Genomic DNA, 19,277 nt, shown 5'->3' with positions numbered 1-19,277 from the left:
ATAAAATAACAGAAATATTTTGAAAATATCATTCGAATAAACTAGTGAAGGTTATATGTCAGTTATATTTAAAAAGACAAATGTATCTACTTAGCTAATGAGCATTAGTTAATGATCTTGTCTGCATTGATTCAACTTTCAAATATTCAAAAATATTGTCTGTTCGGATGTCAGATTGAATTTTTGAAAATAATTAAGCATTTAAAAAATTCTAATTAAATATTTCTTGGAAGGGCAGACTAAACATTTTAGATCATTTTCAGTGGCTGAAGATTATAAACCCTAGTTATCACACACAAGAAAATCATATTTTTTCGAAGATATTCATTTTCATCATCCAAATTAAAAGACTGTCGTCAAGTACTTTTAGAAAAAATAGCTATTCGAACACACCTACTCTGTTTTTGTGATTCATTAGATAGGTATTTCACTTGACCCATATATTTCATCTTTACGTACTGTCATTTTTTTACGTTATAAAATCAACCTGTAGCTTTGATATATAATAATGATAGAATCTGAAGCGAGATGCTATATAAAATACTCTTGCTTTGTACGTTTTAAAGACAAAATATACACCCCAAACATGCCCTAACATAAAAAGGTGCACTCGATTTTTCTCTTTTCGATACAATCGTTACCTGTTTTGGGGATTTTTTTCTTGATTCACATAATGGAAGGGCAGACAGGAAAATTTCTGAACTAAAAGATTAATATGTTCTCCGTCCGTGATAAAAAAAAAATAGGAGGTTATGCATTTTCTACATCCAACTTATAGATACTATATATAAAAAAGAAGATGTGGTATTATTGTCAATGAGACAACTATCCAGAAAAGACCAAAATGACACAAACATTAACAACTATAGGTAACCGTAAGGCCTTCAACAATGAGCAAAGCCTATACCGCATAGTCAGCTATAAAAGGCCCCGATAAGAACCAAGTCGTCGACTTGATATCTTATTGTTTTGCATTACTATGTAATAGATACATTGAAAACTTATGCAAATGGTGTTTTTAAAATAAAGAAAATTGTCGTTTTATTTGTTTCTATTAACTTTTTAAAATTTTGTTATTATATCAAACATTACAGTTAACATTTATCGCTTTCTCGATAAACACAGAGCTTCGATTCTTTTGTTCTATTTCAAAAGTGTTTCCGCTTGCATATATCAAGACAAATTAAGATTTTAGTCTGCTTCCTCTGGAACCATACACATGGGCTCGATTACCAAATATTCGTATGTATTATTAATGTTTTTAATGCTCCATTTATTGGCATTATGTTTTTCTGGTCTGTGCGTACGTTCGTCCGTTCGTCTGTTTGTTTGTCCGTTTGTCCAGCTTCAAGATAAATAAAATTGAAACTTAGTACACATTTTCCCTATGGTATGATCTTTTTAATTCTAATGCCAAATTACAGTTTTATCCCATTTTCATAGTCCACTAAACATAGAAAATGATAGTGTAGATGAGGCATCCGTGTATTAGGGACACATTCATGTTTCTTCAAATTTTCGTCGTATCGCTGTCAATTTGTGTTAAAATTTTAACGTCGATATCAATAAATATTTCATTGTTTACGAGAAATATGCAATTTACTATCATTGTTATAAATCCTAAATATGCATGGCCAATTATATTATAGTTTAAAAAAAGAAATTTATGAAACATATTTATATACGCTAACCGAGACCCTATTGAGTTTGACAAACTCAACAAAAAAGCTTTGAATACAATACGGATATTTCTTAGAATTGATGGTCATCCTATAAAAGTTACGGTCGTCCTATATAAATTACAGTCAGTCTTTACAAATTACGGTCATCCTTTACAAGTTACGGTCATCTTTTTACCAATCACGGTCATCCTTGTTTTATGTTACGGTCATCTTGAAAATATTTTGATTATGATTTACGGTCATCTTAACGATTTTTTCAAATCGAATTTCCCGTTTCATGCACATTTCTCGGAGGTAATTAGTGATTTTCGAGTGATTCTTTTATAAATTTACATCGTTTCAATGTATGATTTGTAAAGAAAATGATTTAGAAACACTTTAACAGACAATACAGAAACTGACCTAATTTTTCATCCGACATCTTGGGATGACCGTGAATGCAGTTACGGTCATCAGCTTTACCCCAGTGACTTAATTGTGTTATAACACGAGAAAAAATTTTAAAAGCTGTAAATTAAAGGCGCACTAGCTGTCAAATTCATGGTCACCGATTTGACTCAAATTCTCATATTTGATTTATAACAATGTAAAACATTTATCCAAACTATCAAAAGTCTAAAATAAACAGTTTACAGAGCATGGGGTAGATAATATATAGGTTCGTTTTGCGTGTATTTTAGTCCAGACGCCATCTAATTTACTATCGATTTGACCTCAGATGACCATATAAGCGATGTAAACATAAATAAAGATATGAATAGATTAAACCAACACGTGCAATTGGATTTTTATAGGTCTGTTTGATATTATTTTATAGATTAAAAATAGATGTTTCTCATTGCTTTTAATCGCATAAGAATGATTTTATGTGCATCGAATTAGTAATCAAACGATTTACCGTAGTTTCACTTTCATTGTTGACATTCTTTTTCTTTAAATAACCAGTACACGTACAATGCATGCGTTGTCAATCTCTAGCTAGGGGTTAAATTGGAGTTCACATGAATACGGATTTAAAGAGATCGACTCATTCACTTGCAAGTGAATTACTAATAATCAATGTTTCTTAGCGTAATTTGACAAAATTGAACCTGTTTGGCTGCAAAAAGCGAATTGTTATTTCACTATTTCACTTTCATTTTTATATATCTCGTAGCTAGTGCCCCTTTAAAAAGGCGAATAATAATAAATCGCCTGGGGCAGATCAAATCATTAATGAATACATTGCTTCATCTCTAGACAGTATGATTGATATATACACAAAATTGATACGGGTATATTGCCGGAAGCCTGGCTTATTGGTAATGTGATACCAAAATTATATTAAAAACCAATTGTTCAGAGAACAGTTGAAGGTCTTTCCACCACTTATAGGTTCGACAATAATTGGTCATGTTTTATGAAGATTTAATCCCAAGGCGAAGCCGAGGGCTTAAATCTTCATAAAACATGACCAAGTATTGTCTGACCAATTTAGAACATATTCACACTTTCGAGTGACCTTACAAAACAATCCTTTCCCATTGTAATATATTCAAACATAAATAAGAGTTCACTTTTTATAATGAACTAAATATAAAACATAGGTAATGCTCATTTCAATGGATGAAATGAAATAGCACCGACATAGTTTGTGAAGGATAAATTGTTTTTCTTCTGCTTCAGATAAAATCTAATTCTTATATATCTTTAGATTTTCTTTATTTTAAAAAGCAACACAATGTTATATAAATCCCCTTTTTGAATTTTTTTTTTTTTATAAATATAAAACTCTCTGTATGAATATTTGAATTCAGACCATTCAACATTAAATGCTTACTTTTTATTGATAAATTTAAATGTATTGTGTTTCTCTGAAAACAATCCCTTGCTTTATATATCATCAGTCTGGTATTGTTTTGTTTTTTCGAAAGAAAAAGAAAATACATCCCTCAAATGTAAGGTATATAAATTAAATAAATGTCATTTTATTTATTCTTACCAAAAAAAATGTTGTGTATTATATATATGTGTACCATTAGAAAATGCATGAAATTTTGCAAAATTCAAAATGTTTTTATTTTAATCTTTGCTCTTTCCTCTATAATCAGTAGGCTATTTTCCCAAGGAAAATGCCTTAGGGGATTGTACACTTCAATAATGCAGCTATTAAGAGTTCACTTTCATAATTAACTGACAATGAAAAGTTATTCATGTATAGCATTTCATAGTGCATGGAAAACCATGTACTATGAAAATTAGAGGGCAAAAAAATGACTTTTCATTGGACGAGAAGGGGTGAGTATGTTCTAATTACAACATATTTTGATATTAAAACATTGCAATTCAGTTTAAATTTCAATTCCTATGGCTTTATGATGTTATAGGATTAAACACATTTGTTCTAGAGGTTATTGATGTGTAAACCGGGGCGATTAACTCACAGACTGAATAAAAGTCCGAAGAACTTTTATGTTAAGTTTGTGAGTAAGAGACCCGGTTTAACCTCGAAATCAAAATTTAAGTGCTATGACATGTCGCAACAATTTCTCGATATGTTATACGGTTTTTGAAAATAAGTAAAATAAGCCAATCACTTATGCCCGCGTCACACTGTCCCGATTTTTATATACGATGGACACCCGAATGCGAAAATTGTAAGTTCGTACGAAGTTGGTCCCGATCTCGTTAAAATACCAAAAAGTGACCGAAGAAAGTACGATGAATAACGAAGTCTATACGATGGTGCCGAAATTATATACGATAGCAAAAGATGGACATACGAAGGTTAACCGAAGACGGGTATTTAAGCTTCATATCTCAGCCGCAGCCTTCACGGTGGATCACGAAGGCTACACGATGGATTACGAAGGCTACACGATGGACTACGATGATGGCGCGATGGCCATACGATGTCTAAAAGATACGAACAGAATTTCGACAACATATCGTTTCTGTACAAGTCTGCCATGCATGGCGGGAAATCGATCTTTTTGTCTAATTCTTATAAAACTTAGTTTATTATCCCCTCGCCTACTACATGTAAGTTGCGTGTATATAAAATTGTTATTGACACTCTAGACCCAAAATGCTCAAAACTTGGTATGGTGTTACTCGTTAAGAATATCTTAAGCGCTATTGACTTCAAAGTTCAAAGGTCGAGGTGACAGTGGCAGTTGTAATACAAGGCAATATCACCCTTGTGGACACTCTAAAACCAATATGCTTCAAAAGATTTTAACCACATTTGGTATATTATTCCTCCTTGTAATGATCTGACATTTTGACCAAGGCCAAAGGTCAAGGTCATGCAGATGGACTTGTTTTTTCTCCTTGAAATAGCATAATACACAGGAATTGGTTGCCCATTTTTTTATCTGCTGGTTCTAAAGACAATATTAAAGGTATTTCCAGTTACTGAATGTTTTGGTTGATTTCTAGAAAAATAGTTTATGTATCAAATATGCATATTCAATGGGCGCACTACGTTTAATACGTTAACCTTTACGATTAGGTATGTTTTAGCATTTAAAATTTTTTATCTTTATATTTTTCTAGAATTTAGTGCTTGTGCATAATAAAACGGACTTATCTTTCTCGAAATCCCACTTTAACCTCATCGTTGGTGAGCTGGGGACTAACACTAACGGAATGAGAACTTATACTTGTTAATAATTGACCAAATTATAATCAAATAAGTATTATTGCCTGTATTTTACCTGAGTTTACCTGTCAAAAAAATGCGCGCAATTGTAATCAAAAGCTGCGCGCAAACGTAATGATTTTTGCGCGCAAATGTAATGGTAATGCGCGCAAACGTAATGCACCGTATTCAATTTACCATTTTCTGCATGTGTATATACAAATATAGTGTCCATATTTGTCCCCAATATGTTACATACGAGGGGATGCCACGCTCGGCATTGCCTTGTTTGAACTGTAAAATGTGTGCACTAGTCTGAATAACCACCCATAATTATGCCCATGTTTACTGATCTATCTTAAAGGTAAGGTAATGGGTTCGTTGATCCCTTTTATTCAAAAAGAGCTCTTTCCAGGAGAATATCATAATAATATAGACAAAAGGAAGGATGTGGGGAAAGCAACAAATGCGGCAAAATATGACATATAGAAAACAAAATGTTTATGGAGTAAACATTCGTGGGACAACAACTCAGACGATACATAAAAAATCAGAATAATGAAGAAAAAGTTGGTTTCCCTATACGTGTACCTGCAGTGTTGGTATACGAGGCGCGTTTATGATTTTTATTATGTTATTTGATATGAAAAATTGACAAAAAATAATATTTTATTTGTAAAAGTAAATCCTGAGCCTGTAATACCTGCTCTTTTTGTTCCATTTGAATTAATAGAAACAACGCTGTCGCCTTTCTTGTTCTCATAGAATCATATGATATGAGGTCCATGTTTTGTGAACGTCTTTCTTAACTGTCGTATTAGACTGACCAGTGCATATCGAGCATGGCATTTTAAATGAATTTAAGCGCGAAAATTAACTTACATTTAGCTGGATTTATTGCCGTCGTAGTTCCATCTTGTCACCTTCGTACTTTTATTCGATGGCATCACGACGGGATTACGAGGTCTTCACGAAGTCGTGTTGCCATCGTAAGACCTTCGGTTAGCTTCGTGATTCATTCGTGTAGACATCGTAATGTCAAAACTGCCCGAAGGAAACGATGGAAACACGAATGCAATACGATGTTCAAAGATGCATTCCCGGTGACATTACGATGGTGAGGATGGTGATACGAACTCAATACGAACCATAAACATCGGACGCACCTTCGGGGATTTTTTAACATGTTAAAAAATTTAGAACCCTTCCCGAAGTTGTCCCCGAAGGCTAGAAAAAGTGGCCGATGGTTCTACGATGGTTAAAGATGACACTACGAATAGCCCGATCTGGATACGATCAGTCCCGATTTTGAAAATTTCCATAATCGTGTTGCCATCGGCGTAAAAATCGGGACAGTGTGACGCGGGCATTATGGTTTACCAGTAAGAAATGCATATCACTTAATTCAAATAAAAAAGGGGATAACTCTCATATGGAGTCTCCGTATAGCTTCGGTCCAAATGAATATCCTAATCCTGAAGATGTAACGAGCAATTTGGTAAAATAAATTTGTCGTTATCTATTACGGTTACAAAGGAGTAGTGGCCACAAGAAAAACAGTGTTTGGGGAGATAACTCTTACAACGAAAAGTATTTGGTTACGCGGTTGTCAGTTTTTAAAGCGTATAAACTATTTGATATATTGATTTGATTCCAAATATATAAGCGACATCTTACGAAACAACAAAACTACGCAAGAAAAAAAATTAGGCGGAAGAAGAAAAATAATAATAATCAGAACAAAAGCAATAGGTCTTTCCACGGAAAGGTGGAAAGACCTAATTAAAAGTTATCCCACAAGGACGCGGTGTGTCAGTGTAAGATCACCCCGATGGCCGGAGGCCAGAGTGTGATATAACACTGACACACAAAGTCCGAGTGTGATAACTATTTTACATCCCAGCTGTTTTATATTAGACGAAAAGCCATTTACAATTCATAAAATCTAGTTTAGAACGCCACACAACCATTATTATATACTTTATTTATTACTATATGATGTTAACCCTTTATATTTTTTATGACCCCCGAACACGATGAATAGATATCAAACAATGTCAACTCGTCCCACTCGCCAATAGGCTCACACTTTATCACCACTTTAAAAAAAAATCGCACCACTCTTGTTTATCGGCTCGTCCCACTTTTGAAAAAGTGTAAAATCAAATTCAACAATCAGTCTGACAACTCACTTATTAACGAAAAAGGTTTAAACCCCACTGAATAAAGGTCAGCCAACTCGCCCCACTTATAAAAAGAACTTGCTTCCTTTAAGTATGTTAAATTACTGTTATTTCGTATCCAGTCGTCCTGGTGTAGTGGTATGTGTCGTGGCTTGATATGCTAAAGGTCTTGAGTTCGAATCCCAGCATATACACTGGATTTTTTCTACGTGAATTTTGATAGATAATCTTTTCCGTATAATTAATTATAAGTTTTACATCTATTCTTAACGACAGGTTGGGTTTTTTTGTTGATGAATTGACTATATTAAATGAAAATCAAGCCAGCTTTCGACATAGTTACTCTACAACAGATCATATTTTTTCTTTATATGCACTTTTTGACTTCTCAGTTTTAAAAAAGAAGAAAGCTGTAGATTTAGAAAAGGCATTTGATTTTGTACACCGTAATTCTTTACTATATAAACTCCTTTTGAATAATGAAAAAGGAAAGTTTCTTAGAGTTGTTCAAAATATGTATGATGATGTTAAAACACGTATTGTACATGATAATAATTTATCTGACATGTTTGCTAGTGAAATCGGTGTCAGACAAGGGGAAATCTTTCTCCTCTGTTATTTTCTTTATATTTGAATAATTTACAGCAGTATTTAGAAAATGTTAACAAGTGGTGTACAATCTTTAACATTAGATATGGAAAATGAACTAAATATATATCTAAAACTGTTTGTATTATTATATGCTGATGATACTATTTTACTTGCTGAATCAAGTTCAGATTTACAATAACTTTTAAATATTTTTTCACAGTATTGTCATAATTGGAAATTAAGAATCAATGTTAGCAAAACCAAAGTGATGGTTTTTACAAGAGGAAGAATATCCAATAATTTGAAATTTTGTATTGAAAATGAAAAAATAGATAGATAATTAAACATTATAAATAGTAATCAAATGATCCAGGATTATAATTTAGTACGTCAGACGCGCGTTTCGTTACATAAGACTCATCAGTGACGCTCATATCAAAATATTTATAGACAATAGACAATACTTTATTAATAAACCTCAGACACATAGGTGTACAAGAGGACATCACATATACACGTATACACATGTTTATACTCTATACATTCACACTAAACATAATAATGCTACATACATGAGAGAATATAGCAAATGTCAATTTACAAACTACCATAACTTTCAACTAAAAACCAACATAAATCACAAGTATCGTGTAAGAATTTTTAAAAATATTGCTAAGTTTTTGTAAAGTTCTACATGACAAAATGTTAAAAGCTGTTTCAATTTGTACTCCGTTGGATTTGCAGTATAATATTGTGGAATATATTTATTTCTAAGCAGTTTTATTTCCTGTTTTTGACATTTAAAAAGATAATGAAATTCATCCCCTATTCCATTTCCACAAAGATGACAAATTCGTGCATTTTTTGGAATTCCGGACCATCTTCCCGTTTCTACAGGAATTTTTAAATTTGAACATCTGAGTTTTGCCATATAAATCCTGTCACACAGCTTCAACTTTATCAAATAGGTTTCCAAACGAAATTCCTCTTTATAAAATGAATAAAATGCACCTCTTGAAGAGTTATTCATTTGTGAAAACCAATGTTGGATGAATTGATCATTCAGTTTTTGTGAAATAATGTTCTTTAATCCCAGTTTATCCAATGGAAGTTGATTTTGCCAAATAAAACTAATTCCATTTTCATCAAATATGGATTTAACGTACGTAATCCATTTAAATTTTGTGGGGTTTTGAAAATGTAATTTGAGCATTAATTTATACATAATGGAAGATAACTTGTTATTTTCCGATACCAAGTTATTCCAAAACAACACCATTTTACGTTTAATAATGGTTTCCAAAGGGAATCTTCCGAGTTCCCCATACACCATATAATTTGGTGTACTGCTTCTTAATTTCAAAATGTTTTTGCAAAATTGAAGGTGTATTTTCTCAATGCTTTCTTTATTTTCAAATCCCCATACCTCTGAAGCATATAATAAAACAGGACTAACCAATGAGTCAAAAAGTTTTAGCTGCAAATCGACGGGAATACATATATTTTTTATTTTTCGGTATAGAGCATACAAAGACTTCTGTGCTTGAACAAGAAGTTTTTTTCGTGCTGTACAAAAGCTACCGTTGTAATTGAAAAGTACACCAAGGTAGCAGTAGGAATCAACTATTTCAATTTTTTCACCATATATCATAAAATTCTGATTTCTTTTTACTTTCCTTTTACTAAAAATCACTGCTTTGGTTTTGCTTGTGTTAATCTTTAGCTTCCATTTTTTACAATATTCTTCAAAACATACAAGGGTTTTTTGTAATCCTTCTGCACTTTCAGACAATAGCGCAGTATCATCTGCGTACAGTATAATAAACAATTTAACATACATTTCTAATGATTCCAAGCACAGCTTTGAAATCTTATTTAGACTTTCTATATTATTTTCCACAAAATAACTTTCTAAATCATTCACCTTGTTTTACTCCTGTATGAGATATAAAAAATTCGGAAAATTCATTTCCTTTCTTGACACATGTTTTTATATTTTGATACATATTATAGATCACATTAAATAATTTACCTTTAATGTTTGATTTTTGCATTTTTTGCCACAATCCTGACCTCCATACAGTGTCAAAGGCGCTTTTAAAGTCTATAAAAGTGCAAAATAGCTTCTTACCAAATGAAAAATATATAGTAATTAAAGAATACAATACAAATATATTGTCAACAGTAGAGAATCCTCTACGAAAACCTGCTTGTGCCTTTGAAATCAGGTCTACGTGATCTGCATAATTATTTAACCTGTAATTCAACATGGCAGAAAAAGTTTTACTAAAGCATGAATTCAAAGTGATTCCTCTGTACATTTCGGGATCAGATCTTGATCCTTTATTTTTAAATATAGTAATCATGATTCCATTAGACCAACTGTCTGGAACAATTCCAGTATCTAAAATCAAATTGAATAGCTTAACATAAATTGGCATTAAATCGTCAATTGTATTCTTTATATACTCATTTAAAATTTCATCACTACCTGAAGCTTTGCCATTTTTTAAGTTTGAAACAACTTTTTTAATTTCATCTTCTGATACTGGGCAGTTTAAAAATAACCCAACATCGTCTGGTAGAGTATCAAATTCCAAATCTTGTTCGAAATCATTTTCTGTCTCAACAGTTTCATTTAATATTTTAAAATGATCATACAATGCTTTTAGAGATATATCGTCATTGTTATCTTTTTTTTTACTATCATTTAGATTATTAAGGATTTTCCATAGAGCTTTTGTATCCTTTTTAGAGATGTTACGCAACTCATCAGCAGCTCTCTGTTGATAGTTTGCAAAAGATTGATTTAATGTTATTTTATGTTCTTTACTAGCTTGTCTCATTTTACTTCTGTTTTCAGCATTTTTCAAAAAACTATATCTCTTTCGAGCTTTATGAAATTTTTTTCTACTCATCGAGCATTTTCTATTAAACCAAGGTTTTGAATTTTCATGTTTGTAAAAATGTTTATGTTTATTTACTTTCCCAAACGTTTCTGCTGCCGCATCTTTAAAATTTTTGCTGATATCTAAAACTATATTGTTTATATCATTTTGAGTTGCATCATTATTTACGGACAATTTGTCCAGTTTATTCATAACAGTGGTCAAAATACCTTTGGGATCATTGTGAATTCGATCAACGTATTCAGATTTCTGTTCACTTTTCCACCTGACAAAAGTTTTATCATTTCTATTGTTGATAACAATTGAATCTGATTTACTAAATGTGGCCTGAAGTCTAAAATTTATAAAAGAATGACAATCAGAATATAACGGTATAAAGTCAGCAATTTCAAAATAAACAATCAACGGGAAGAGCATTGATGAAATAATTAAATAATCAACAACACTTGAATCGTTACATGTTTTCTCCCCAATATCTTTATCTGATCCAACTCTTGAATTTGCAATATATAAATTATTTTTTTCTGCACAACTCTAACAGTCTATGACCATACTTATTAGGTCGACATGTACACTGAGACACTCTTTGTAAGGTGATTTTGTTTCGAGTCAGATTCTCATAATCATACAAATAATCTAATATATCAGCATCACAATCTAAATCAAACATACTAACAACTGACTCATCAGGTATAATATAATCGGGTAAAGACCCAGTTTTTGAGTTAAAATCGCCAACTAGGGCAATATAAAAATTTTCAGTGTTTGTAAGGATATTCAATTCATTTTCCAATTCTTCAAAAGCTTCTATAGTAGAATACTTAGAGTTTTCAGGTGGTACATAAACACAACCAAAAATTACATCTGAATTAAGTGACAAAATTGATTTCGAAAGTTTAAACCATGAAACAAATTGACTCTCAGTATTATAGAAATTCAACTCTTTTTCTAAACTCTTTCTATAAATAACAACTATTCCACCTGATGCTTTTTTAAATTTTTTTCTATTTTTTGTGACATAAATATAATCGTCTGGTAAGTTTAAATTATCTAAATCAGTTAACATCGTTTCAACAAAAATACAGATATCATGTTCAAGCAAAATGTCAATCAAATCGGGAGACAATAGTCTTTTCTTAAGTCCACAAACATTTAAGAAACAAATATTTAAACTATCATTGTTAATTGTATATTTCTTATTCACAGTTTTATAATTTTTCGATTTCTTTTGAGGTTGTCCTCTTGCACCATTCCCCTATCTGCCAGAATTTGGTGAATCATCTGTGTGCGGTGGGCCAGGAGACGGTCCCTGTCGCTGTCTTTTGCTAGGAGGGGTATCACTAGAATAAGAACCTTTTGGGCTCGTGTCATGGTTTGTTGATGAAGAGCCAGTATGCTCCGTTCTAGTGTCCTCTAGTACCGTGTTAGGAATGTAGAGCTGGTTGTCTATGTATAGCCTATCACGCACAAGAGAGGCTTGTCTATTTTGCTGTTTGGCCTGTTTTAATACCGGATACAGTTCCTTCCGCTTTTGTTCAATTTCATGAGGAAATTGCTCCCGTATTCCGTATGGTCTACCTTTTAGTCTGGTAGCATTTGCTAAAACATATTCAAGATCACGGTGATATAGGAATCTTGCAACTATCGGTGCTCTTCTGTTGTCCCCCTTTGTTCGGAATCGATGGACATTGCCGAATTCGATCCTGTAGTCGATCTTCAGCTCATCGTATAGAAATGATCGCAAAAGCTCTTCCGTATCTTCACCCGGAACTCTATGCAATCCCGTAAAGATCAGATTGTTTTTCATTGACCTGCATTGCAAGTCAAGAATGGCTGACTTTAAGGACTCAATTTCCTTTGAATTGATGACTGATGGAACACCCGGTCGGACGATGGTGTTGTCTTCAAGTTTCTTAATTCTCGTATCATGATTGTTTATATTACGTATGTTAGTTTTTACTTGTCCAGATACCTGATCGAAAAGATTGCTAACACCTTGGCAGCTAGTCTCGCAGTCTGACAGCTTTTTGTTGAAATCGCTCGCCTGGTTTTCTAATGTTCTAACCCTAGCTGACACCGTTAAGAAATCTTGTTTCAAATCATCAAGGCGCTTCTCCATACTTGTTTCCATTCGTCTCATTGTAGAGTTGATACCCGTACCTATTTCCAAAATCATGTTAAGCAATGTGCCGGAGTTCAGATTTACATCATTGGAAGCGTCAACTATTCTTCGGCTCTCTTTAATCAACCTCGACGTATCGCTCATCGACATTCTTTTTGATATGATTGGTTGTTCTTATAGGTGAATAGGTCAAATTTACTATAAAACAGCTGATTTTACTATAGTCCAAAGTCCACTTTCATTCAATGTTTAATGAACAGTTTTCAATATATACACTGTTTATCCCCCAGGGTATACAGGACAGGTCTCAGTGAAAATAATAGTTTCGTTGTTATCAAAAACTTCTAATATGGGTTCAAGATCTCCGAAATTTAGACAATAAGTTCAAAAAGTATAATATTTACAGTTGTTGAAATCTTACTCCAAAATCTCCTGTATAACTAACCGAAATCCATATTTTTGTTGAGAGAGTAACAACACTTCATTTTCTTTCTAATCACGTGATTATAAAGGCAAACAAGTAGAAAGTTGAAGAGCATTGCGGATCCGAAATTTAAAAAGTTGTGCCAAATACGGCTAAGGTTCTATGCCTTGGATAAGTTAATCCTTAATTTTTCGAAAAAAATTCAAAGTTTGTAAACAGGAAATTTAAAAATAAAAAAAATGACCGCATTCTTGATATTCATCTCAACAACGAAGTGTTGACTACTGGGCTGGTGATATCCTCGGGACGAAACGTCCAAGAGCAGGGGTATCGACCCAGTGGTGTAAATACCTTGGTGTTATTTTCTCTAAAAATGCATCTTTTTTCGAAACTAAAAAATATTTACAAGATTAAGGTAGCACAATACAAAGATTTTTTCACTCCCAATCAGACAACTGTAAACTGATGTTATTCATTTCATCCTTCTTTATATTTTATAAATGAGGTACCAAAAGAAAGAAGAAAGATTAATCTTTCAAATTGTGATAATTTCTTTATGACATAATTATTACATAATTAATTATTATGTAATTAGTCGCTATATTGTGATGTCCACACTTGAATGAATTTAGCGTCTTTGTTCTTCATAGCATCCCAAAATATTTTATAGATTCTTGTACAACATAGCTTGACCTCCAAAACTGTGTCTCAGATTTTCGAAAACATCAATAGAACAAATTTTATACCCAATTGAATTTAGTGGTCTCTAATTAATTGATGTTGCAAACTTCATTAAAGATTTATGAGAGAATGAAATACAATAGGAAAAATCTGAGACACAGTTTTGGAGGTCAAACTGTGTTGTGCAAGAATCTATATTTTTTTTTAGAATGCTATGAAGAACAAAGAAGCTAAATTCATTCAAGTATGGACATCACAGAATGGCAACTAATTACATAACAATTAATTATGTTATAATTATGTCATAATGAAATTATCACAATTTGAAAGATTAATCCTTCTTCTTTCTTTTGGTACCTCATTTATAAAATTTAAAGAAGGATGAAATGAATTACATCAGTTTAAAGATATCTGATTGGGGATGAAAAATCTTTGTATTGTGCTACCTTAAGCAACTAAGGCTATCTATAGTGTTATTAAGAAGGGCAGATTGAATCACTTATCGATTGAATGCCAACTAGAAATGTTTGATATAGCTGTTGTACCCATTCTTCTATACGGGACTGAAATTTGGGGATACGAAAAATTTTATGTACTTGAGCGAGTACATTTGAAATTCTGTAAGCACATTTTAAAAGTTAAAAACTCGACTCCAAATTTTATGATTTACGGAAAACTTGGGAGATACACCATTTTTTTATATGCAAAACTACGAATGGTCAACTTTTGGTGTCGTCTTCTTGATAATACAAATGAAGATAAATTATCCTGTATACTATATAAATTACTATACATTAATTGTAACAATTATGGTATTGGAAATTAATGGATTTTATGTATTAAGAAACTTTTTGATGAATGTGGCATGTCAAATGTATGGCGTTGCCAAGATTATTGTAACAAAAAATGGATAACATTAAGTATTGAGCAAAAGTTTAAAGACCAATTTCGACAAGAGTGGTGTGCAGATTTACACCAATCTTCAAAAGGTTTATGTTATAGAATTTTCAAGACTGAATTAATTTAAAAAGTATTTATCGATTTTGCCTTTTAACTTTTTTATATACTCTGTGTAAATTTAGATGCGGAAATCATCGTTTGCCATTGGAGACGGTAAGGTGGCAAACTATTCCGAAATCGGAAAGGTCTTGTCATCTCTGTAGCTCTAACGATATTGGCGATGAATTTCACTACAGTATGTCATGCATTTTTTTTTAACATTTTAAGAGACAAATATTTACCACATTATTGTAACAAAAATGCTAATATTATTAAATTTAAAAATGTATTCTCATCTGAAAATGTTGTAGAACTAGAAAAAAATATGTAGATTTATACGATACATATCATTGAAAGTCTGTCCTCCTGGTTAGAGGAATTGTAATACTTTTATATTGTTATTTATTTTCACACATGCGAAACAAAATATGTATTATACATGTATATGAACTGTTATTTTCTCTGTAGCTATGTACTAGTTTATGAGGATAAAGTCATTCATTCATTCAAAAAAAATAATATCAACGATATACAAAAGTCTATGATTAAAAATTGAATTAACGGTAATAACATTTATATATAAAATAAAAATGAATAGAATAAGATATAGATAAAAATGGGAAACTTCATAAGATTAAATTTTGCAAAGAAATAGAAAATAACTCCAACTGGATTTCTCGGTTAACATTCCTAAAACGCAATTTAAAATGATGGTACAATGTCTTAGATCAGAGAATACCACCAGAAGAAGAGGCAATTCAAAACGATAATATTTGTCAATAAGTGGTAATTAAAAAGACATTTCGTTTTAGTAAAATAAGTTATTATAAAATAAATTGGTTAAACAAAATTGTAAAACAGATTGGTATAAATATATAGTTGAACGTATGACCACTTTATCAAAATTGCATTTGAAATAAATGTATAGCTTTATTTGTTTTAGTATAAATACTATCTAGAACAAAAATAATTTCAAGATAGATCGATGGAAAATTTACAAAGTATATTAAATACAAAAACAATATTGTTTAGATGGAAGGTAACACACAATAATATATATATATATATAGCAAATGCTTTTCTGAAGCATATTGCTATCACTTTTTTAAATTACATTCCTTTTTATTAATTATTGGAAAACAGAAATCATAAAGTATTGCAAAATGTAAATATAGAAAAAGGTAAACATGATTTTCTAATATAAGTAATACAATACAATATGTTTTATTTCAAAAACACTCCGTCACATTGACATGTGTAACAAGAGGTAAATTACAAAACACAATCACATACAATTAAAGAAATAAATAAAACAACTTAGAAATGAAATATTTAGAAAATTACTTTACTTTGTATTATAATATTTTATTTAACTTTGAAAAGAATAAAGACACATTTTTAAGTGCGTTAATATTAGTCAATGACAGTAGTCCTTTCATTTTTGCTTCACTTGGATATTTCACATAGTACTCTGGAATATGCTTATTTCAAATATTTTTTTACTAATAAAGAATTGCACTCAAATAAATAATGGTATTCATTGCCAATTGCAGTTAAACACAAATTACATGTCCTCTCTTCTTTTGGAATGTTATACCATCTTCCCAGCTCTACTGGAATTTTAACATTGCAGCATCTTAATTTAGAAATATATTTACGTTCGAATGGTGTTAATTTTAAAAGAAAAGTTTCTAAGCCAAAGATTTTTTTTAAAAGTCCATAAAATTCTCCTCTGCATGAGTTGTCAATTTGACTATGCCATTGTTGAATGAAAATTGTAAGTCGACAGGTATTGAGAGATTACGTATCTTTGTATAGAGACTAAAAAGAACTTTCTGTGCTTGTTCGCTAAGACGTTTCTTCGCTGTTGCAAATGAACCATTGTAATTGAAGGTTAGTCCTAGATATAGATAAGAATCTTGAATTTCAATAGACTGGTTAAATATTTGAAACTTTGGTAATGTTCTTGATTTCCGATTGCAGAACACAACAAACTTTGTCTTCGATAAATTAACGTTTAACTTCCATCGGACACAGTATCTTTCAAAAACATTTAAGGCGTGTTGCATTGATTCGGCCGTTTCAGATATAATTATAGTGTCGTCGGCGTACAAAAGAAAGAAAAGTTTAAAATATTTTCGATAACTTGCAAGTTCTGAACATCATTCTCAGCAAAGAAAGACTCCAGATCGTTTAGATAAACAGTAAATAAAAGGGGGATAAGTTTTCTCCCTGTCTTCTTCGTTCCCATTCCTTACGCAAGATTTAACATCACTATACCTACTATATATTACCTTACAAATTTTCCCGGAAATATTCGCCATTTGTCATTTTATCCATTAAGATGTATGAGAGATTGTATCAAAGGCTCTCGAAAAATCAACAAAAGTGCAAAAGATTTTTTTTCCAAGTGCTTGATAAATTGATATTAATGAATATAATACAAATATGTTATCCAATGTACTATAACCTTTTCTGAAACCTGTTAGAACCTCGGAAATCAGATTGATCTCAGTTGACAGTTCCCCAAGTCTTTCATTTAAGATGGATGTGAAAGTTTTCCCAAGACATGACACTTATGGTATTGGTCTGTACGAGCTAGGATCATATATATTGCCTCTATTCTTGAAGATAGGTTGAATAATTCCCATTGTCCATGAATCTGGTGCCTTCCCAGTATTTAAAACAATGTTGAATAACTTGTGATAGATGGTCAACATTTCCTTAACCGTTTGTTTAATATGTTCATTCACAATACCATCATATCCGGAAGCCGTATTGTTTTTAAGTTTTTTGACGACATTCAAAATTTCTTCTTCTGTGATTGGAGAATTTAAAATTCTGTTAATGTTCTCTGGTGGTACCTTTGTTAAATCTATGTCTGAGTTGTCTTCAATGACTTCATTTTGGCTTAGACGTTTAAAATGTCCATATAAGTCTTCAATTTTAACTGCATCAGTTTTATTTGATTTGTTTGTATTTATACTATTTAATTTTTGCCATAGCCGTTTTAGGTCAGATTTAGCCAGTTTTCTAAGATCTTTTGCGGTATTCAATTGTAAATCAATATAACTCCGATTTAGTTCTTTTTATAAGATATACTTGCTTCTTTTAAAGCTTTTTTATTTTCTTTACTCTTTAAGTTCCCGTATCTTTGTCTAGCCTGATGAAATAAATTTCTTTTGCCTTTGCATCCTCTTTTACACCATGGTTTTTCATTGTGCTTTGCATATTTCTGGTTTTTACATTTTGTTCCAAACACTGAGATGGAAGAGCTGTTAAATATTTCACAAATTTTATTCATTGCCGTATCAATATCGGTTTGTTGTACAGTATCATTTCGATCGATTAATGCAATACACAGTTAGAAGTTTAGTTTCGCATTATGGCCCATTTTAAATATGAAAGTTTTGTACAATAAAATTGATTTTTAGATAATTGAAGAATAATATAGCCTTCTTAGTGGGTTTATATGAACATTTAGATTGTTTTTAACATGTTTTATAGGCCATTTATATGATTGACAGTCCGTATTTTCCTATCCGTACCGTCCATAGGTCCATATATTATTGTAGTGTTTATCAACAAAGATTTTGCGCTCGATCTTTTCAATTCAATTTTATGGAAACACGAGCAGAAATGCATATGATTTTTTTTTTTGACCACTTGATAGATATAAACTTATGGATTCTGGAAAGATATCACTGTAATTGATTGAAATTTTCCTTTAGACCAAGTTTTGGAGACTTTTGTGACATGTTCACCCCCCTTTTTTGCTATATTTTGTATCTATGAAATGCAGATTGTTGCCATGGTTACACCCAAAAGGGATTATATATAACCCTTATGACCATTAGAAATAAAATCTATGGAAGATTCTCTTTCTATAAGTATATACATGCATATCACACATATAAAGCCTTCTTTGTTAGACAGGAGGGGAAAGAGGGTGTTTAAAAATTATGAGTGTCAGTTTTAACTTTTTTTCCTAACTGTGTATTGCTACCTAATTTATCAAGAATAGTTGTTATGTCCCGTATTCCTTCAGACTTTTTTTCCAATAA

The 19,277-nt window shown here is 31.6% G+C and overlaps 1 protein-coding gene across 1 annotated transcript; it reads right to left on the bottom strand.

Moving 5' to 3' along the window:
• Positions 1-12,242: 12,242 nt before the first annotated feature.
• LOC139486489 (uncharacterized) lies at positions 12,243-13,259 on the bottom strand. Its single transcript, XM_071271425.1, has one exon. It carries the CDS (start codon positions 13,257-13,259, stop codon positions 12,243-12,245), a length of 1,017 nt encoding a protein of 338 aa, XP_071127526.1.
• Between the last annotated feature and the right edge of the window lie 6,018 nt (positions 13,260-19,277).

This window comes from Mytilus edulis, chromosome 1, assembly GCF_963676685.1.
Source record: "Mytilus edulis chromosome 1, xbMytEdul2.2, whole genome shotgun sequence".
NCBI classification, from domain to species: domain Eukaryota; kingdom Metazoa; phylum Mollusca; class Bivalvia; order Mytilida; family Mytilidae; genus Mytilus; species Mytilus edulis.
Note: the sequence above shows the minus strand (reverse complement) of the source record. Positions and strands in the feature narration are given on the sequence as shown.

Coding starts and splice junctions, on each gene's coding strand:
- LOC139486489 (XM_071271425.1), bottom strand. CDS start 13,259: ATGTCGATGAGCGATACGTCGAGGTTGATTAAAGAGAGCCGAAGAATA.